General features: G+C 38.8%; 1 protein-coding gene across 1 annotated transcript in view; it reads left to right on the top strand.

The window, feature by feature from the left end:
* Positions 1–23,520, top strand: part of cir1 (corepressor interacting with RBPJ, CIR1) — a 38,798-nt gene that overhangs the window by 7,354 nt on the left and 7,924 nt on the right. The window contains exons 3-9 of the mRNA XM_052028170.1: positions 2,753–2,826; positions 2,982–2,992; positions 3,104–3,162; positions 7,309–7,357; positions 9,703–9,820; positions 14,605–14,711; positions 17,141–17,226. Coding sequence (XP_051884130.1) covers positions 2,753–2,826; positions 2,982–2,992; positions 3,104–3,162; positions 7,309–7,357; positions 9,703–9,820; positions 14,605–14,711; positions 17,141–17,226 — 504 coding nt within the window. The remainder of the gene's footprint in view (positions 1–2,752; positions 2,827–2,981; positions 2,993–3,103; positions 3,163–7,308; positions 7,358–9,702; positions 9,821–14,604; positions 14,712–17,140; positions 17,227–23,520) is intronic.

Below are 23,520 nucleotides of genomic sequence, written 5' to 3'. Positions count from 1 at the left end.
GTGTGGAACTTCAGGCTTTCGTACCTCCTGCCCGATGATAGCTGCGAAAAGATGGCATGGCCCAGTTGATGAGGATCTTTGATGATGGATGTTGTCTTCTTGAGGCAGCGCCTCCTGTAGATACTACCGATGGTGGGGATGGATATGCCCGTGATGTATTGGGCAGAGTCCACTACTCTCTGCAGCATTTTGCATTCCTGCACATTTGAATTGCCAGACCAGACCATGATGCAACCAGTCGGGATACTTTCAACACTACATCTACAGAAGTTTGTTAAAGGGCTTAGTGAAAAGCCGAACATCCTTAACCTCCTAAGAAAGTAAAGATGCTGGCATGCTTTCCTTGTGATTGCGTCTTTGTGCTGGGCCCAGGGCAGGTCATCCGATATGTTAACACTGTGGAATTTAAAGCTGCTGACTCTCTCCATTGCTGATTCCCCCAATGTAGATTGGTGCATGTTTGCCCTCCTTCCCCTTCCTGAGGTCTTTAGTTTTGCTGATGTTGAACGAGAAGTTGTTGCGGCACCACTCAACCAGGTCTCTTATCTGTCTCCAGTAAGCTGACTCATTGCCACCTATGATTTGTCCAGCAACAGTAGTGTCATCAGCAAATTTGAGGATGGCATTGGAGCTGTGCTTAGCCACACAATCATGTGTGTATAGAGAGTAGAGCAGGCTTGAGGTGCACCTGTGTTGATGATCAGTGAGGAGGAGATGTTGTTACCAGTCCTCACTGATTGAGGTCTGCTGACAAGTCGAGTATCCAGTTGCAGAGGGAGGGACTGAAGCCCTGGTCTTGAAGCTTGATGATGAGTTTGGATGGGATGATTCTGTTGAACGCTGAGCTGTAGTTGATGAAGAGCAGCCTGATATACAAGTTCCTGTTGTCCAGATGGTCCAGAGCAGAGTGAAGAGCCAGAGAAATCACATCTGCTGTTGACCTGTTGTGGCGGTTGGCAAAATGGAGCGGATCCAGGTCATCACTGAGGCAGGAGTTGATTCGCGATATAACCAACCTCTTGAAGCACATCATTACAGTTGATGTAAGTGCTACCGGACGGTAGTCATTGAAGCAGGTCACCACACTCTTCTTGGGCTCTGGTACAATTGACGCCTTCTTGAAGCAGGTGGGAATCTCAGACCGCAGAAGCAAGAGTTTGAATATGTCTGTAAGTACACCAATCAGTTGGTCAGCACAAATCTTCAGTACTTGACCAGGTACGCCATCCGGACCAGAAACATTTTGTGGATTCACCCTCTTGAAGGATGTCCGGACATCAGCCTTAGAGACTGAAATTATACGGTCATCTGGAGGTGTGGGGGCTCATCTGGGTGTGTCATACTTCTCCCTATCGAAGTGTGCATAAAAGGCATAAGAGCTCATCCGGGAGTGATAGATCGTGGCCACTTATGCTATCTGATCTCTCCTTGTAGGAAGTTGTATTGTGCAAGCCCTGCCACAGCTGTCGAGCGTCCATCTGTGGTTCCAGTTTTGTCTGAAATTGTCTTTTTGCACTCGCAATTTTCTTCTGGAGGTCATACCTGGACTTCTTATATGACCCTGGGTCACTAGCCCTAAACGCCACAGATCTAGCCCTCAGCAGATTATGAATCTCCTGATTCATCCAGGGCTTCTTGTTACGGAAGACTCGGAATGTTCTTATGGGTACATACTCGTCCATGCATGTCCTTATGAAGTCGGTGACAACTGTGGTATATTCATTTAGGTCTGTTGACAAATCCTTTAAAATAGTCCAGTCCACCAACTCGAAACAATCCCAAATTCGCTCCTCTGCTTCTGCCGTCCAGCTCTTCATAGTCCTCTTCACTAGTACTGCGCTCTTCAGTCTCTGTCCGTATGCAGGCAGAAGAACCACAGCCAGGTGGTCAGATTTACCAAAGTGTGGGTGAGGGATGGAGTGGTAGGCATTCTTGATGTTACTATAGCAGTGATCGAGTGTGTTTAGTATTGCAGGTGATGTGTTGATATTAGTTAGGTAGAGGCTTCTTCAAGTTGGCCTGATTAAAGTCTCCTGCCACAATGTGACAGGTGTCGGGGTATGCCACTTCGTTCTTGTTGATTACAGTGCTTAGTTCCTCAAGTGCCAGCTTGATGTCTGCCTGAGGTGACTTGTAGACTGCAGTCAGGTTGATGGTGGAGAACTTCCGTGGAAGGTAGAACGGTCGGCATTTCACTGCAAGGTGTTCCAGGTCAGGGGAGCAGGAATAGGACAAGACTGCCACATCCATGCACCCCCAATGAGTTTGACATAAGCAGATACCGCCACATTTTCCCTTGCCCTTTTCCTTTACCCGGTCCATGCGGTGGATCATAAAACCCTTGGGCTGGAACACTGTGTCAGGTGAGTTGGGAGTGAGCCATGTCCCTGTGAAACAGAGTACACAGCAGTCTCTCATGTCCCTCTGATAAAGTAATCTTCCTCTGATAAACCAATCTTGCAATGTGGAACTCACTAACATATGCAATGCTTGAAGCAAATAATATTGATGTCCTTGGGGGAAGCTGGACAGGTATACGAGAGAGAAGGGGAAAATGGGTTCAGATTTAACTGAGGAAAGATGGAAGGAATGTCGACTGGAGCACAAATTCCAGCATTGACTGGTTGGGCAAATGACCTGCCTCTGTGTAATTCTGTAGAAATAAAAATGTTCAAAAAGTTACCTTGTTATGATTCTGTGCTCTAAAGATTTCAAATCCACGTTAATAGTTTCCATAATAACTTTTTTTCAGGTTACTTATGGGTGATGAACGTGTTAAGAATGGGCTTAATTTTATGTATGAGGCACCTCCAGGAGCAAAGACGGGTAAGGTTTGATTCAGTTTTAAATTATTTCACAAATTTCTGGAGAGAGACCACCAATCTCCTCCTCCCTTTTTGGTTTAGTACTTTTTTTCATTGTGGAGTACTGAAAGCTAACTTAAGTTTCCTTTATTTTTCTTCAAATGACTGACAATCAAGAGAACAAAGAGGTAAGAAAATCAAAATTTGATAAATTTACCCCACCTTTTAAGATAATACTTAAAAATCTAAAGAGTCAGTTTTAAAAGAAGTAGCATGAACTAAAGTCTATGTGATTGCAGACGGAGGAAGGCGAGACCGAATACAAATTTGAATGGCAGAAAGTTGCTCCACGAGAAAAGTAAGTACAATTTTTCATGACAGAAAGAGCACTCTGGCTAACATTCCTCAGTTTTAAGGATGTAGCAAGAATATAAGTATTTAATTCTTGTCGGGGTAAATGCTGAAAATTAAGGTATATAGTTCAAATTCTCTACAAGTGTTTAGGAATTTTATGTTTGCCCACAGCTGATGCTATACTAATGAATACATAGTTAATTAGCTATTCATTCTTAAATAAGGATATCATATTCACTACTCTGCTGTTTAATAGTGCAAATTGCATATTTAAAGCAGATTGAAAAATTGTGTCTGCAGACTGTGAACCATTTTTTTTAATCTTTCAGTAGACTAGGCCCACGGGTAAATGTTATTGGGGCTTGGTGAATTCAATTCTATTCTGTTTTTAGAATCAATTTCATCCCAACAATTATTCCTCATTTTGCTCTAGTATACCAATTTAATCACTTAAACAATTGGAAAATTTGATGGAGGGCATCCTTTCCAAATAGGCACCATGTCTGCTTTCCCCATAATTAACTCTCTGCTTCATCTCTGAGTACTTCTAACTTGTCGTCTTTGTAATTACTTTTTATCTGCTCAAAACTCCATTTGCTTCTTCTTGGGTCCATTGATTTTTTTTTAACTTTTAATTTTCTTTTTACTTGCAAACTTCCTTTGTGCACTGTACTATCAGTTGCATCATGCTGATCTCACATTAATGAGCCCCCATAGCATGTACTCAGCTGCCTGAACTTAGCTGGACCAAATATGCAGGGCCAATATAACTGGTGTAGTGAAGCTAAGAACTGAGCATTGTCTGCTGTCAAAGCCTGAAGAAACTTCAACCGTTTTTAAATGCCTCTGAAATTAAGATATTTGAAAAGTAAATAAAATTACTATAAGAATTTAAAACTAAAATTAGTTTAAAATGCTAGCAGTAATTAAAAACATTAACCAAAACTAAAGTAATTTGAAATACACTTTGCCTCCTGATCTCCAGGCCTAGAATCCTCAGTGACATTAACAACACCTTAGCTCTTTTGCCAAGTCTAACCTGGTAGAGGGCCTGAATGAAGGTTTCCCCAGCATAATACAAGGGAATTCCAGCAAAACTCCTTTCGTCTCTGTGTGAAATACTGCAATAAAGGTCAATGATAGATGCAACATCATCAGTCCCTCATTTGGTTCTAGCCTCTCAGTGCAGACATGTAACTCATCTCTTTAAATAGCTGAATTACCAGCTACAAGCAGAAAGATTTGGCCCAAATTTCCATTATTGTCCATATTCTCTCCATAAGAACATTGGTGCCATTTCTCTTTGTGAAATGTATTCCTTCAGAGTAACATTCCCTTGTTCTGGAACTCCTTCCAATATTTCAGGGATGTGACCCCTTCATTCCTGCATTTGCACCAGCCCAACCATTTTGCATTCATTTTCCTTTTTATTTAACTATTGCGCGACACAGGAAACAATTAGAGATTTCTATCTTGCGGGTTTTAGATCAACTAAGATTCTTCAAAATCTCAAAATACACTTCAGCTTTTTCATGATTCTGATGTGAACTGCAATTTCATTTCGCTTTCTCTCCCATTCATGATATTTTTCCAGCTTGTTTCCTTGATGTCTTTCACTCTGCTGTTAGGGACCTCTGTTCTTAGCTGTGGCAAAATAAAAATTGTTATTTGCATGAGTGTCGAGGGGCTAACTAATTGGTCCCTCTCCCTTGTTCTCTTCTCCATAGTTGTGCAGTTTTCACATACAAGGTCACAGCATTAGGTCCCCAGGCTCCTTGAACTCCACCATCTAATAATATTATAGTTGAACTGATTGTAACTTCTATTCCATATTTCTGTCTATCCCTGGTATTCTTTCATTCCTTGTGTACCAAGAATCTATTTACCACTGCTTTAGAAGTAGTCAAAGAATCTGAGTCCACCACCCTTTAAGAAAGGGACTTCCAAGGACTCTCGACCATCTGAGAGAAATCCTTTCTCCTCTTTGTTGTTAGAAGGTGACCCCTTATTTTTGTACCAGGATCTCCAAAATTTTTCTTCATTGGGACCTGGCATGTGATTCCTGTTTACCAGTGGAAATACTGGAAACACACAGGCTGTGCTGGCACAGCCAAGGTGGGCTGAATACCTCAGATCGATATTGTATGATCTATTGTTCGACAATGACACGGATAGCAAGAGTAATTCATTGCAGCGAGCTAACTACAGGAATAGCATTGTGTTAGTACAAGAGGTTTCTCTAGCCAACCCTGAGATGGCTACCCACTTTTTCTACTTTATCCCTGTGTTCTGAACTGTGTAATGTTACCTCTTGGGGGAAGTGCTTGAGCAAAATACAATCTAGAAGTCTAATATTATGTATGAACAAAGTATAACTGTTGATTGTGCGATCCTAATGTGAAAAAAAATTACCAGTTACTTTTCCTTGTAGCAATCACCACCTATGATGTACCGTTGGAGACTAATGAACTTTGAATCATCCTTAGGATGTGACATGCATACAAGTACAAATGTGCTCTTAAATGTTGTGGAGAGTGATCATAAAAAACAGAAGAAACAGGCTATGTGGCCATTCATGGCTCCTGCACTAATGTCGTATCCCTTGATTCCCTTCATATCAATCAATGTCTGTCTTTAATATATACAACGACTGAGCTTCCACAGCTCTCTTGGGTAGAGAATTTCAAAGGTTCACTATGCCCTTGGTGAAGAATTTCTCATTTCTGCCTTGAGTGATTGACCCCTTGTGTTGAGACGTTGCTTCCCCGTTCTAGATGTTTCAGCTAGGGAAAATGTTAACTCTGTATCTATCCTGTCAATACCATTTAAAATTTGTATGTTTCAACAATGTCACCGTATATTCTTCTGAACATGAGAGCTTATTTGCTTATTTTCTCTTCATGCCAACCCACTATCCCAGGAATCAATCTTGTAAAGCTCGCTGCACACCATCCATTTGATTTGCACACAATATTCGAGATGTAGTCTCAACAAGGCCCTATATAATTGGACCAAGGTGTTTCTTGTACTCAAATCCTCTTGCAATAACAGCTAACCTGCTGTCTGCATTGCTAATTGCTTGTTTTTACCTACATATTAACTTTCAGTGATTTGTGTGCAAGAATACCCAGGTCCTCTGAACACCATCACCATTTAAAAATATACTCTGTCTTTCTGTTACTTAGTACCAAACTGAATGACCAGGCACCTTTCCACATCACATCTGTCTGCCATGCTCTTGACTTAACCTGCATTTATCTCCTTGAATCCTCTCTGCATCCTCCTCGCAGCCCATACTGCCACATAGCTTTGTATCAGCACCTACAGCTTGACCACAAAGTCACTCTCACATTCAGTTTTAGTGCAAATTTGCTTTCATTTAGTGCACTCTTTTATAATGGTTCCCTCCACCGTTGTTCCTTTGTGTCTAACTTAAATACAGGTTTTTGACTATCTAACCTTGAATTAACATTAAATGTCCCTAACAATCAAATTCCTTCTACTTCACATGAACAATTTAAAAGAAAACAATAATCTCTATCCCATGGTGTCTCATGTTTGAAGACTTACAGTTAAATAACTGGGCGACCATGGCTCGGGGTTTAGGGATACCGTGGAGTTCTTTGTTTTATTATAATTTGTGGAGTTTGGGACAACAGGAAGTGGATGTCCTTTGGCAAAAATGCCACAAATTTATTTTAGGACTTTACAGGGAAAGTAGCTTTAAAGCATTAAACTTATTGTGTCTCCCTTAATTTGAAAAATTCCTAGCTTGCTACTGACTGAGGGTTATAAATAGTTATCAAGACAACATAGTAAAAGCTATTTTCTTTTTGATTTCAACATTGGCCTAAAGTTGATTTCATCTGCAATAGAAATGTATACATTGGCCACCACTCTATTAAAGAATAATTGCTTGCATACACATCACGTGGCAACCTTTCATGATTTAAGCATATCTGCATAAGTATTGTGTTACCCTTGTGTTGTATTCCAACAACCTTTTCCATGTGTACTGTTTTTCTGCCTTTATTTATTTTTAAAACAAGTATTTCAAGAATTTTGTAAATTTTTCAAAGAATTACCATTAAGTAAAAACAAAACCTGTAGATTAATATGTTAAATGGTCCCCTTTTTTAATTGATACCAGATATGCCAAGGATGACATGAACATTAGGGATCAGCCTTTTGGAATCCAGGTGTGTATGAACTGCTCTCATAAGTCACAAAAAAAATTGAATTACAATTAAATCAGACTCAATATATATGATGGTAAGTATTTTGCACTTGCCAGTTTGTTAAATATTTGTCTTTTGGAATATGTATGTCACTATTTGAGGCAGCATTTATTTCCCAGCCTTAATTTCCTATGAAAATATGGTGTGCCATTTTTTGAACATCTGCAATTGATCTGTTGAAGGTTCTTCCATAATGCTGTTTGGGTAGGGAACTTCAGAATTTGTACCAGTAATGATGAAAGAACAGCAATGTATTTCCAAGCTAAGAAGGCATATGATTTGAAGTGGGACTGGCTGGTGCTGGTATTCTGATGCACCTACTGTCCTTTTCTTCCTTTACAATAGAGATGGTGGATTTGTGACATGATGTCAGTGTAGCCTAGGTGAGTAACAGTAGTGTATTTAGTAGATGTTAAACACAGTAGCCATGGTGTACCAGTGGTGGAGGGAATAAATGTTGGGTGGACTAAATATCAAACTGGATGCTTTGTCCTGTGTGGTGTTGAGCCTCCTGAATATTGATGGAGCTGCACTCATCCAGGCAAGTGAAGAGCATTCCATGCTTTGGGATATTAAGAGATGAGCCACTCATAGCAGAATATCCAGCCTCTAATCTGCTGTTCTAGCCACACTATGTAAGTGGCTGGTCAGTGGTGAAACCACACCCCTCCCAACTCCCAGCCAGCAAGATGATGATAGTGAGGCACTCAGTGATGATGATGCAATTCAATATTAAGTGTAGGTGGTTACACTCTATCTTGTTAAAGATAATCATTGCCTGACACTGTTGTGGCATAATTGTTACTTGCCACTTCTCAGACTGTCCCTGAAATTTGTTGTAAGTCTTGCTGCATAGTCATGAAATGTTGCATTTGCTGAAGAGTTACAAATGGAATGGAGCATTGTCCAATGATCACCAGACATCCCCATTTCAGACCTTATGATGGCAGGAAGGTTCTGACAAAACAGCTGAAAATGTTTGAGTCCAGGACACTGCCATGAGTCATTAGGATTCAAAATAAATTCTATTTTCTGAAGGTTACTAAACAAGTTTCTTTGCAGTGATTTTCATTTGTGCTTTTGTATATATTTAAATAATTTTTTCTTATGCTCATGGTGAACCATATAAAAAAATATTTCCAATTGTCACCTTTAAGCATTCTGAATGCATGTGAAGTTGCCGTATCCATAACTGTCTCTAAGGCACCAAATCTCAGAAAATACATGTACTAGATTGTAGTGTTTTCCCTAATTTGCATCTTTCCTGTTCATTTGTCTCACTTTTAATGTTTTCTGTTTTACTTGTTTTTCCTTCTCTAAATTATTTTGCCTTTGTTTTGATTTTATTCTCTTACTGATTTTTAGATAACTTTCTTTTAAAATTTATATTTTCATCATGGAACAAACTGTGTTACTGCTTAGTATTATGTTTTGATTGTTTAAATTTATCTTGAAGCAATTTTTTAAAGCCATATTTTCCCTTATTCATGGGATCCTCAGGTCGGAGAATATTTGAAGTGTGTGTAACAAGGGTATTTAATGTGCAATACAACAAGTTAATTTCAGAAATGTTGTTCTCGGATCAGTATATATTAAGGAGTGGAAACCTTTTTTGTTGGTCTAGATATATGTGGAATTGGTGTACAATGGCTAAATGATAGAAAATTAGACTTTTTTATATATAGATATATATAGATAAATGTCATATTCATTTCTTCTGCAGTTGGATGGATTAGAGGCAGCTATGGGTTTGACCACTTTATATTTAATTGGAATGCTTAATGGTGACCATTGGAAATGTTTCTCATTCCCATGTGAGGATGTGGTCCAATTTAAGTTAATTTAAATACCTGAAATGTACATAGTACAGTTGGTGTTGTAAGGAAACTTACAGAAATCATCTTGTTTCAGAATTTACTGTTGCACTTTTTTTTTAAAGATGGTTGTAAAATTGCCAAGGTCATTATTAATTCTATAATAAACTGGCATTTGTACTTCATGTTGCTGTCCCACAAAGTGCAATTAATTTTTGTCTAAAATGTGCATTGGTCATTTGGAATTTGCATTCAAGAGCCAGATAACCAAAAGCCTAAATATTAATTTTCCTTCCACTCCACATGTCTTCATTGCCCCAACCAGGAAATATTATTAACAAGTTACATTATTGTCTCTGATATGAGATTGATTTACTGCAATGTTTTTTTTGTTTGGAAAGTTCAATTTGGGAATGTCTAGGTTTGAAGGAGAAAACTGTTCTAAGTATCTTTAAGCCTTTGACTAATAACGTTTGGGCTCTTCCTGTTTAGGTGCGGAATGTTAGGTGCATCAAGTGTCATAAATGGGGTCATGTAAATACAGACCGTGAATGTCCACTATTTGGACTCTCTGGAATCAATGCAAGCTCTGTTTCAACAGATGGTGCAGGTTAGTAAAACGCATTTAATACTGAACTTTGATCTTGTATCTTCAATCACCAGTAGCATGATAATGTGGCCAACAAAACCAAGTCACCCCAATATGTAAAGTTCAAATCCTATAATAATTTTATAACCATTGAAAAGTGGTATTTCAGGAATTCTGAGCTTTCAAATGAGAAATGTCTCATACCTGCCTCCTGCTCATTTTAGAATTGTGTTGTACTAATATTTTAAGTGGAGAAACTCTCCAGCACTACTGTTTGGGTAGGCGTGGTAGTGTAGCGGTTAGTGTAACGCTTTACGGCACTAGCGACCCAGGTTCAATTCCGGCCACTGTCTGTAAGGAGTTTGTACGTTTTCCCCGTGTCTGTGTGGGTTTCCTCCGGGTGCTCTGGTTTCCTCCAACATTCCAAAGACATACGGGTTAGGAAGTTGTGGGCATGCTATGTTGTTGCCAGAAGCGTGGTGACACTTGCAGGCTGCCCCCGGAACACTCTACACAAAATATGTATTTCACTGTGTGTTTCGATGTACATGTGACTAATAAAGATATCTCATCTCTATGACACAGATGCAAAGGTAAAAAAGCATATTAAATTGCCACAGAAAGCTAAATTTTATTTTTAAAAATCTGTAGTTTATGAATTATGTGTCCTGTGATTATGATGCATGCTTGTAGTTTAACTCATTTAAAAGGGGTAGTTTTTTTCTTTTCATTGTTACTTTAAGGTGAACACTACTGCTTTCTGTCAATGTAGAGCAGTTGATCTTTGCAAGGAAGCCTGTTTGGGCTCCTGTTGTATTCAGAGTCTTGATGCAAGAGTAGAATGAAGCACTGTTTTTGATATTATTTGAGCAAATGAAATGGAGTTCATGTGGAGTAAAGAGCTGAAAAATATATTAAATCACTGGAAGGGGATGACACAGTGATTTTTTTTTAGTGAGGATGAGAACAACAGAACATAGAACAGTGCAGCACATGAACAGGCCTTTTGGCTCATGATGTCTGTACCAACCATGATGCCAATTTAAATTAATCCCAACTGCTTGCACATGCTCGATAACTGTCCATCCCCTGCCTGTGTCTGTCTAAATGCCTCTTAAAAGTTGCTATTGTATCTGCTTCCACCACCTACGCTGGCAGTGCGTTCCAGGCACCTACCACTCTGTGTAAAAATAAAACTTGGCTCGCAAATCTTTGAATTTCTCCCTCTCACTTTAAATCTATGCTCTCCAGTATCTGCAATTTTTTTGGAGCACTTCATGCACGTCATTGTATAAATGAAGTTTCTGGTAAAATCATCCACTCCAAGTTATTCAAGAAGCAAATTTCCTTGTCCTAATGGCAGCACACTCATTTTAATGAATTATATAAGTTGCTGCCCAATTTGGCATCTGTGCTTTTCATAAAATCATGTGGATAAAGTTGCATATGGTAATATAAACTGGGAATAAAGATCACATTGCAATCAAAAAATACTTGCATGTTGTCTTTCTGCTTGATCTCTGAAACATTCATAATCCTGCTGACTACTCCTTTTCTTCTCGGTGCCCTTCCATAAATCACCTTTGTGTTTCTACTCATTTGATTTTTCACTCTGTGATTTGCTCCGATAAACATTTTTTTCCTCCATTACTACTTGTCTGCTGTGGAACTTCATTCTTCATCACCTGTTCTGTTATCACGACTGCCAACTTTGAAAGCCTCTCTTTGTTTGTTTCCACTGCTGAAATCCTTATCCATTCCTAAATTGAGGTGCAGGAAAACACCAGTCAGTTCAAATCTTCTTGAATCAAGTCTTTTTCCCCCTACAATGTACTACACATCTATTTGCTCCAAATCCCCTGACTACCAACACCCACCCCATTAAATATCCAAACCCCTGCAAGATCTCATCCCCATTATTTGTTCATTCTTCTTTGGCCATAAGTCCTTGGACTCACTATGCTTGTGCCTCAGTTCTCCTCCAATATCAGAAAATTTTTCAATTATGAAACTTCAGGCTGTCTTTAAAATTTTTTAAGTTGTTAATTCTGGAACTTTTTCCTTAATTCTAGTCCTGTTCAAATTATTTACAACCTCCACTGTACTTTTTATTATTTCTGTTAAAGTGTCTGAGAGATTTTATCTAAGTACTATAAAAGTATTTCTTGTGTCTCTTCCAGTTGCTCGGAATACAAACCTATTAAAACCTAAGTTTAAAATTTGTGCGGTAATATACATTATCCATTATGTTATACATCCCATGTCATCTTCCATCAGGCTCCAAGTAAAAAATGGTAAACAAATTATAATGTAAAATTAGTTTGCAAGTTGCTTGTCTGGGGTTGCTTCCTTTGAAAATTGTTCTAGCGTTCTAAATAGGTTCATTACCATTTCATCAACATCATATCAGCTTTATTTTTCCGAAGTGCCCAGCAGATATACTACATAATAGAATCTTCATCTAAAAGTATGTACATAATTTCAGTAAGTGTTCAACAAATTAAGCTTTAATTAGTTAGTTTGAAGCTGTAATTTGATCTTGGTTCTGAATATACTTGTAGTTTGACAGCAGACCTATTTTAATTACAGCCATGTGTGGAATGGTACAGTATATATCTTTACCCTGTAGTTTAATTTCTGTTTTGAAAGCAAGTTCATTGTATGATCACTGCTAGTTTGAGAGCACTAATCACTTAATGGTAACAGGTATTATAGGACTTGTGTCACTGTGCAGATTAGATATATAAGTAATTGAGGAACTGTTAATTCTTTAAAAGATAATTAGAAGATTATATTATTATTGAGATTCATCATTTTTTAACCAATTATCTGCTTATTTTTTAACCAATTATCACAAAACTGACAGGATTAAATTTTAATCATTGGTCTTTGCTGAATTAGTTGATTTCAATTAGAACACTAATAGGGTGCTACAATTAGCTTATTTCCCTATGATTGGAATAGGAAATTAGCTAAATTTTCTGCTTGTGTCACTATTCAATGATATTTGCTGCAAACATACTTGTGTCGATATGTTAGGTTCAGCACTGGAAATAACTGTGGTGTAAATCATAGTCAAATTCTTCTGACGTTGTGGTCTAGCCTCCAAAAGGACACCTGGTGGATCTGAATTGCAATGAGGACAAGTAGATCTCAAAATAGGAAGTGGACGTAGGTAGAAAGAAAATGAGGGAATTAAAATAGAAACTTTCATACAGCCTATTGTTTTCATCACTGGAATACTTATCCAATGAGCTGTTTGTACCTAACAGTAGTATCCTGTATAATTATAAAATGGGTTAGGCAACAAGGAGATAATTCACAACTGTAGTTGTCAGCACCAATGTAGGATATTTTGGTTTCATTCAGAGGTGCAGCTGTTTCGAGTTTTGTAAAAGTTAAATCATTAATTATTGCCTCAACAGTTTCCTTTATAAGAAATACTGAACCTTAAATTGTAAAGCTTCTGAAAATGGGCATAGGAACTGAGACAGAAACAAAAATGCTGGAAGAACTCAACAAAGGGTCTTCGACCTGAAACATTAACTGGTTTGTTTTTCCACAGGTGCTGCTTGACTGGCTGAGTTCTTCCAGCATTTCTGTTTTGTTTCAGATTCTAGCATCTGCAGTTTTATTTGTTTTCTATAGGGACTGAGATATGGGATTAATCTACACCTGCTGTTTTCAATGCAGGCAGTGTACCAACTTTGTGCTGCTGGTTCATTTATATGGTTGCTGCATGAAGCCAGCTTTAATAGCACTATTCATTGGCTTACTACCTTGGGTTGCCCAATTAAGTAGTGACAAGAACCAGCTCACCTGCACTATTAAAACTAGCCTGTAAAATTCAGCAGCTTTGCTGAAGCAGATGTCGGAGGATGCTTTGGTATAATATGGGAGAGCATGCACTCCTTGTTTTTCAGTACTACATGTAAGATTTTGTATAAGAGGTGGAGAAGGACACTTTCTCTAAGGAGCCCGGAGGCCTTCCAGATGCACATTATAAAGATGGTGGTAATATAACTTATGGCGATGATTGTCATAATTGTGAGACTCAATGACCTGATACATTGTGAAGGTTAATAATTCATTGTATGGCTCATCCAACCAGCTGCACCACTCACTTAAATCACTTAAGTACTCCTACCTAATGTTTATCTACTACTCCTTGCAAACTCTGCTGCTGCAAGCCTCACATCAACATCTCATAGTTTGCTCAATACACCAACCATTCAATCACAGACATAATACTAGCATTTCACTCTCTTGTTTTGCAGTCTTGGCTGCCTCACTTTACTCTAATGGAAGAGCCAGAGCACCTATTACTGAGCAAATGGTTGGGCTGAAACTGTGAAATTTGACAATATCCTACTCTTGCATTTCACTTACCCTTCATTCCACGCTAGTCCCATTCCCTCTCCTTGCCCTGTACCCTTGCAACCTTCAGGCTCATCAACTTTCCTTTGATTCTGTTTGCCATTAATCTACACTAAGGGGTAATTTAACCTACCAACATGTCTATGGGATGTGGGTAGAAACCAAAGCACCATGAAGAAATCGATGAAGTCACGAAGGGAACATGCAAATTTTGCACAGACATCAACGAGGTCAGTATCGAACCTGGGTTCCTGAGACTGTGGCATTATCTGCTGTGCCATCCTGTTGGCCATACAGCAGCAATTTTATGGAAAAATGTCTAAACACTTGAACAACAGAAAATCATGGAATTGATTTATCTTGAGGTTTTTTTTAAACAAACCAGCATCTAAATCTAGACAAACATTGAAAACATTGTTTTGAAACAGGTCCATCAATGCACCCCACAGAACTGATGGCAGAGATGAGGAACAGTGGATTTGCACTGAAACAGAGTGTATTGGGGAAGAAATCAACTCCAAATGACCCTTCACAGGTATTTCCAAAGCTACTGTGAACTGATTTTTATCAGAAAATCATTTTGAGTTCAGTAATGAAAATAGGTACTACAGTTCTTGAACATTTTACTGAGAAAGCAATGGATTTGACACAAGCTAAAATAATACAAAATAGTTCCTTTAATTCTTAGACATTTCATGAAACAACTTCATTACTTTCATTTAAGCACCAGGATGTTTATTTGGTCCAATTATTTATTGCCTCTTGTCACTTCATTCTTTCTGAAATTTTGATGTGGCTGTGTTATCTGTATTTTAGCTATTTTCATGTTTTGTATAACAGTTCTAAGTATAAAAGTAACATTTTACTTTGATGTGGGGCTGAATATAAGAACTTTATTTATGGACAGGCGATAGCATAAATAGCATTAAATATTCTGCAACTAAGTCCAAATTAAGATATGAATATGATTTGCTACTTGTTTTCTCCATCTTCTTCCTGCTATTTTTTCATTTAGTGGAATGTTTTTTTTATTCATGTATTTGGACCAGTTGTGTTACAGGTGTGTGATTTTCTTGCATGTAATTGTGCATTAATGCTATGTTGCTTTGTCAGTTCCCTCCGGTCTCTTGTCCCTGTAACCTGGAAGTGACGGCCCATGAAATTCCAATGGAATGGTTTTTAATCTGTCTGTCGGGGAGCTCTGGCTGTCGGGGAGTTGAAGGATCAAAGCCAATGTTCTAACGTTCATAATTTTGGAATAGAATTTTCAATGAAATGTCTAAGAATTAAAGGAACTATTCCGTATTATTTGGTCCAATTATTTATTGCCTCTTGTCCTTTCATTCTGAGGGAAGTTACCATTCTGGCTGTTGAGGATTTTGAAAAGTGATCTTTGTTGAATCTTTGGAATTCTCTTGACCAGAGGATTGTTGAGGCTTACTTGATGAGTTCATTCAAAACAAGGATTGATAGATTTATGGGTATTAAAGGAACTAATGTTTTGGGGATTATGCAGGAGAATGGTGCTGAAGTAGAAGATCAGCAATAATCTTGATGAATGGTGGAGCAGGTTTGAAGGAATTCTTGTGTTCTTATGCCATTTACAAGTTATTTCACCTAATGTGCTGGCTCTAGGCAAATTTTTGAAATATTTGTCTTGGGTGTTATCTAGGGCTGATGTCGGACCATATTGTGCTACGTCATCATTCAGTCACACAAGTCTATTCTGCTTGTCTGTATCTCAACCAGGCAAAATATTATAGCTGCTAGAAATCTGAAACAGAAGCAGGAAGTGCAGGAAACACTCAGCAGGTCATTCAGGAGCGAGAAACAGTGCTAACGTTTCACATCAATGAGCTTCCATAAAGAACTCCAGTTTTATTGAAGAGTTATTGACCTGAACATTGACTTGTTTTTCTCTTTGCACATTTTCTGCCTAACCTCCGAGAGATACAGCACAGAAACAGGCCCTTTGGCCTACCAAGTCTGGCTTGAACATCAAGCATCCATTTTTGCACTAATCCTGCCCTGACCATTTCATTCTATGCTCGTCTCATCATCTACCCCCAGATTCAAACACTCATTTACACATTAGGGACAATTAACCCTAACAACCCGCACATTTTTGGGATGCAGGAAGAAACTGGTGGGAACCTCTGTAGTGATGGTGAGTGCACACAGACAGCACCTGGGTCACTGGAGCTGTGAGGCAGCAGCTTTTCTAGCAGTGCCACTAAGTGTGAACCTGCTTAGTGTTTACAACATTTTCTGGTTTTGATTCTGCATCTCAATCTCTAGGTCCTTTTTTTTCTAATACACTTTGTCTGTTGCTGGCTTTAAAATTTCACTTGGCTGATTGTTATTGTGAGAAAGCATCCCATGTTCCCACAGGCATAGTATTTTTTTAAAAATCTCCTTAGTTTTCGTATTATGACTTTTTTCTCTACTGAGCTGCATTTTCTGATGACCAGCAAGCACCCAAGCTCACTGGTCCCCTGCCCATCAACCACACTGCTTCTTCCAATGTGGTCTCTGCCTCAATCCTCTGAAACATAGTCAGCTGCCCACAGATCAGTGAGGGCTTTTCAAATTGTAAGTGGTTGGCACCGCTCCTGAATGGTCTTGTGCAAGGGAACTGTAGCATTTTTTTTAACCATAACAAAGAGGTCCTGTACTGTGCTTGACTTTGGAATTTTCAGTAAACAATCTTGCCTAACTCTGAACTGCTGTTAGTTCGTAATATTATTTATAAACCTTGTTAAGATCTTCCAATGCTTGTAATCAACTTGGATGATAACATTATGCATTTATTTAGGAATTTATCCCTCGGTTAGTTTTTAATAAATAAAATCATTTTTATAATAGCCCTTTTGAATCCCTGAAAATGGCTACCAGATAAATGAAATTTAAGTGAACTGAAAATGCATTTCCTTAGTAAAATGTAATTTTGACATTGTTTTTTAGGAATACATAGCAAGTGAAGATGATGATGATCCCGAGGTGGAGTTTTTAAAGTCTCTTTCTACTAAACAAAAACAGAAGCTTTTGAGGTATGTTGTTAGAAGGTTTTGTGCATTGTTGATGGTAAATCCCTCTCTTTCAGCGGTTTCGCCAAAAAGATTTGAGTTAGCAATTTTACATTTGTCAGGTTGAAGCTTGTCTTCCATCTGGTCCTTCTGTACTTTCACTATTGCAACATTTATATTCTAGCCTGTTTGGGATGTTAACCTGTACATTTATTTTCAATGTTTTTTATTAAGGTAATCTATGTGGTAGTGTCCTTTTTTTAAATCAGTTTAATTAAGCAAACCCACTTTTAATTTTAATATATAGTTTGTTTATTTAAACTAGCAGTGCATGCTTTCTAGCCAGGAGAAAACACTCAGACCTCCACACAAATGAAGGAATTTACCCTTTTTGACGTCCTGATGACCCCAAGAATCTTATTGCCAACAAAGTACTGTTGTGTATTCACTATTGTAACATAGGAAACACTGTAGCCAATTTTTGTATAGTATGGCACCCCAAAAAGCAGTCTGATAGTGACCAGATTCCACTCTGCTCCAATACTTATCCATGAGTCTGTGTCTCTTGACACTGATCTTCCTCCAGCAGGGCTTGGATGTTGGGATGGAAAGTTTTTGTTCTGCTTGGTGACATTCTTGGTGCATGTATTCTTGCTACAAACATGTCTTGGAGGAACAATGAAGTTTTAAGACATAATTAATTTATCTGTAAGTCATCAATCTTGCAGGCTAGTGCTGAAGTAAGCAAAGTGTGCAACCATTTTGAAAGCTGCGCTCTACTAATGAGATCCACTTTACATAGGATTTCCACTAAACCTTTCTTCATACCCAGTAAGCCCTTATTGTGAATATCTTGCAGATCACCATTGGATATATTTTCTTTTGGCAAAACCACATGGAAGAGCAAAGCAATTTAGGAACCCACGTTAGGGTATCACCAGAAACAGATAAACAGGGAATTGAGGATGCTGGGATAAGGGGAATCTCGAGGGTACTGGTGTACAAAGGAATGGAGAGCTTTTGAGAGCTCTTTTGAGCTTGGGTTAGACCAACTATATTAGACTGCATTTCTTTCTGGGCACTTCAGCTCAGGAAGGATATTTTGGCCTTGGAGTGAGTATAGTGCAGATTCACCAGAATTGTACAAGGGCTTAGAGATTAATAGTACCAAAACTGGATGCATGGACTTGGCTTACAATTCATTGGGTTTAGCAGTTTAGAGGATGAATAAAGGATATGAAAAATGAAACTTATTCCTTTCTTGAAGGAATCTCAGAAAAGTGGAAGGTAGCCTTAAATGTGAGCTTGGCTGTTTAGGGGTGCAATTGGGATATGCTTCATTATGTAAAGTCTGGGGAAATCGAGAAGTCTGTCAAAAAATATATTGAGGCATGGCCAATTGAAAATTTCATGCAAGGTTATTTTTTACGTAAGATTACTGAGGGGAAATGGTACTAGACTGGGTAAATATAGCTAAATAATAGAACCAGTGATTTAATTGATTTATCCAAGTTGTTTCCTGCATTACATTTCAAGTGGGTGTATCCACTTGAACTTGAAACAGTTTGCAAATTTTGCATCATACTGTCAAGAAAATATAATGGATAAATTTATATTTTTCCTTGCACTGTTCATTGTGGGTGCCACCTTATTAGCCCAGCAGAATCATTACACTGTGTTAATCAATGTGTTTATTTCTACTTCCTCATTGTCCTAGACACAGTTATTGTTTAAGTTCACATTCACTTTTTCCTCACTGACTAAACATAGTTTCAACAGAAACTTCAGAATTAGCAGCACAAAGGTAGGGTCTAAAACTTCAAAAATGAGCAAAGATCCCCTTATCAAACTTTCTTTAAAGGCTTATTAAGCAGCAACATAGTTAACTGCATGAGAATATGCTATTGTAGGATCTGAAGGATGCATTGTTTCCTTTGCTAATAACCAAACCAGTAAGAGCATAAAGCACCAGAAGCAATTGTATCACAAGAAGAAAATTAGCCATTTAAGCTCATTCGATACTTATCAACCTTACAACAGTTCTTTGGCATTATTGCAGCTTTGCATTGGCTGTTTAGCTTTGCTTTAGTTATAACCCAGCCAGTCCCACAGAAGAATACCAAATAAGATTGTACACATATTGAGGAAGATTCTATTTCTTTAAACATGAGAAAAGAAACTAACTATCTTAGGCATTCTCAGCACACAAACAAAACATTAGATTTACTGTGTGTTATTCGTGCCCAAACCCTACTTGTGATCGTCCACTGCTGATTGATATTTTCGGTAAAAGACAAATCTGTGCAATATTTCAAGGAGTAAGTTTTGGCACTGAAGCTACAAGGATGAGCATGGTAAGTCGTTCAAAACAAACATATCTCATTAGCACTTGTGTGCACAGTTCATAGAGTTATGGGTGGATGACCTTTACAGTTACAACTAGGAATTCCAAAAGGATGCTCTATCTTGGTGGTCTGAGTGAGGAACATAATGGAATGGCTGGAAAAGCTTTCAAAGAAATGGAGTAATCAAGCATTTGGAGTCGTAGAGTAATACAGCAAGGAAACGCCCTTAAGCCCAATTTGTCCATGCCTACCAAGATGCCCATCTAAGCCAGTCCCATTTGGCCCATATTGCTCTGAACCTTTCCTATCTACGTACCTGTCCAAGTGTCTTTTACATGTTGTTATTGTACTTGCCTCAACCACTTCCTTTGGCAGCTTGTTGCATATATACAATACCCTCTGCATAAAGAAGTTGCCCCTTGGGTGTCTTTTAAATCTTTCCACTCTCACCTTAATCCTATTCCCTCTAGTTTTTCATTCCTTTTCCCTGGGAAAAAGATTGAGTGCATTCACCCTATCCATGCCCCTCATTATTTTATACACCTCTCTAAGGGCACCCTCACTCTCCCACACTCTAAGAAATAAAGTCCAAGCCTGTCCAACCTGTCCCTGTAACTTAGGCCCTCGCGTTCTGGCAACATTCTTGTAAATCTTCATTGCATTCTTTCCAGCTTAATGACCTCTTCTATAACAGGGTAACCAAAGCTGTACATAGTACTCTGGGTGCACCCTCACCAACATCTCATACAACTGCAACGTAACATCCCAACTCCTGTACTCAGTGCCCTAACTGAAGACTAGCGTGCCAGATGCTGTCTTCACTATCCTGTCTACCTGTGACACCACTTTCAGGGAAGGATGTACTTGTACTCCCAGGTCCCTCTGTTATACAACACTACCCAGGGACCCACTTTTCACTGTGAAAGCCCAAAATGTAACACCTTGCACTTATCTGAACTGAAGGCCATTTGCCATCCCTCAGCCCACTTACCTAGCTGATCAAGATCCCACTGTAACCTTCTTCACTGTCTACAATCCCACCTATTTTAGTGTCATCAGCAAACTTACTAACCATGCCTTTTACATTCTCATCCAAATTGTTTATATAAATGACAGATGCCAATAGGCCCAGCACTGATCCCTGTGGCACACCGCTGGTCACGGGCCTCTAATCCGAAAAAACAACCTTCCACCATCACCCTCTGCTTCCGACCATCAAGCCAATTATGTATCCAGTTAGCTAGCTCTCCCTGGATCCCATGCGATCTAGCCTTCCAGACTAGCCTTCCATGCAGGATCCTGTCAAAGACCATGCTAAAGTCCATTGCCCTGCCCTCATCTATCCTCTTTGTCACCTCTTCAAAAAAAAACTAAGAGATTTGTCAGACAAGATTTCTCATGCACAAAGCCATGCTGACTATCCCTAATCAGACTTTGTCTACAAAATGCTGATAGATCCTATCCCTCGTAATCCCCTTCAGTAACTTGCCCACCACTGAGGTCAGACTCACCGGCCTGTATTCCCTCGGTTATCTTTGTTGCCCTTCTTAAATAACAGTACATGATTAGCCACCCTCTAGTTTTCCGGAACTTCACCTGTGGTTAAAGAATAATGTGATTCATGTTAGAACCAGTGATCTAGGAATGTCTAGCCGAGAAAGTTTAAAGAAAAAAGATGATGAATTTTATCCAAAAATAGGTATTTGCTTCTCATATTTTAAAGGCTTTTATTATGTACTTTGCTCCTCATCCTTCGCACCTTCTCTCCTTTAAGCTCTTCCCTCTTGTTTACTATCCACCTTTCTTTGACTCCATTTAATATTTTGTTCTTTGGTATCATTTTCTGTCAGTAAACCCCTTTAATTGCCTAGCCATGTTTCCTTGGGTTTTTATTTTTAACTTCAACTTCTGCAGTGTTTGTCATGGTGGACCACATCACTTTGTTCCATTGTTTCTCCTCTGCTGTGGAAGTCCTCTTTGCTTTTGAGAGGAAGAGTGAATAAACTAAATGGTACAGTTTGAAAGGGACTGTAAGAGGAAAGAGACCTGGGGATGCTGATACATAAATATTTGCAAATGACAGGTTGATGGAGGCGCTAGTAGAGCATTGGATCTTGAGCTTTATAAACGGAGACCTGGAGTACAAAAGTCAAAGTTTAAACCTTTACCAAACTCTAGTTCTGTCCTTCTAGACTCCTGTATTGGTGGTAGTTGGTATGGGTTTAGGAGATGCTGTTAGAGTAGCTGCAGTGCAGTTCTGGGCAACACACTTCAGGAAAGACATGAAGTACTTCGAGAGGATGCTGAAGAGAGATACTAGAATGAATCTGGGATGAAGAATTCCAGTTACCTAAATGGACTGAAAACCTGGTGCTGTAATTCATAGAGAAGAAAAGACCACAAAGAGATTTGACAGATGCATGAAGAATTTAGGTTAAGTAAACAAGACGGACTGTTTCCGATAGCTAAGGTTAGTATCCATAGTGCATAGAAGTGATTTCATGAGAAAAGGTAGTACGAGGAAAAACTCCTTAATGTAATCAGCTGTTAGAATTTGGAGTATATTGCTGATTGGTTGATTTAAAAAAAACTGATTGATTCACTGGCGTTCAAAAGGCAAAAGAAAAATTTCTGAATATAAGACAAAAATTGGGGATGAGGAGTAAGTGGAATGCTTGATAGGTCAAATGACATTTATCTGTGCTTTACTTTTATTCTACTACAGTGTGTCTGCAGAAGTGTGGATGCTCAGTAATTGCATCATTTCCCACTGTCACTCAAGGGATTCATTCTTGGCTATCCCACCTTCATCCATTTGACCTCATCAATGGTTGGCTCAAAATCTGTAAACATATTGACAGTTTCTGGACTTGCACATTTACTGCCTTTTCTTTAAGTTCATTCTATCCAAAGGTGTTTGTGCCTGCACAACTTGTATCCTATAGCTCTTCCAGTAGACTAAGGAAGTTACTAGTTAAATATATATTGCCCCTGAGAAACTGGTGGAAAGCCACCTTCTTAAAGTGCCGTTGGTGAAAGTACTCCCACTGTGTTGGATGAGGAAGTTCCATTAATTTTGACCCAGTAATAATAAAGGAACAGCAATATAGGATAGTGTTCCTCTTGTAAGAGGAGTTAGGGTTGTTGTGTTCTCAATACCTGTATGCTCTGTCCTTTTTGGTGGTAGCTGTTATGGGTTTGCGAGGTACTATGGGAGTAACTGTGCATTTTATAGATTGTACATACTGTAGCCAGTATGAATGATGGAGGAAATGAATGTTTAAACTAGTGAATGGGGTGCCAGTCAAGCAGCTGGTATGTTTTGAGTAATCATTTGCTTCCTGAATGTTAGTGGGGCTGTACTTATCCAGTCATATGGAGAGTATTCCATCACACTCCTGACTTGTGCCTCTGTAGAATGCAGAAAGGATTTGAGGTGAGTCACTTACCAGTGAATGTCCTGTCCCAGCTCTGCTCTTGTGGCTACAGTATTTGTTAAGTTTCTCATCAACAGTGACCACAAGAATGTTGGACTTGGGTGATGTTAATGATGGTGAATGTCAAGGGTAGGTGATTAGATTTTCTCTTGTTGGTGGTCATTGCCTGGAACTTGTATTATATTACATGCTGCTTAATGGTCCATGGCAGAAAATTGTCTAGGTTTTAAACTTTAAACAGAAAATACTCAAAGCACTCAACTACTCACGGCAATACAACACAGAAACAGACCCTTAAGACCACCATGTCTGTGCCGGCTATCAAGTTTCTGTTTGTACTAATCTCCTTTTCTATGCCATTGTGTTTCAAGTACTCATTTAAATACTAATTAAATATTGTCTCCACTATCCTCTTGGGTAATTTGTTCCAGATTTTAACTACTTTCTAGGTGAAAAATTCTTCAAATCCCCTCTAAATCTACAGTATCCTATTTGCCTTGGGGGTTGAGCGACATCAGTGAGGTGAGAAACAGAGT

This window comes from Pristis pectinata, chromosome 1 (assembly GCF_009764475.1).
Source record: "Pristis pectinata isolate sPriPec2 chromosome 1, sPriPec2.1.pri, whole genome shotgun sequence".
NCBI lineage: Eukaryota > Metazoa > Chordata > Chondrichthyes > Rhinopristiformes > Pristidae > Pristis > Pristis pectinata.
Note: the sequence above shows the minus strand (reverse complement) of the source record. Positions and strands in the feature narration are given on the sequence as shown.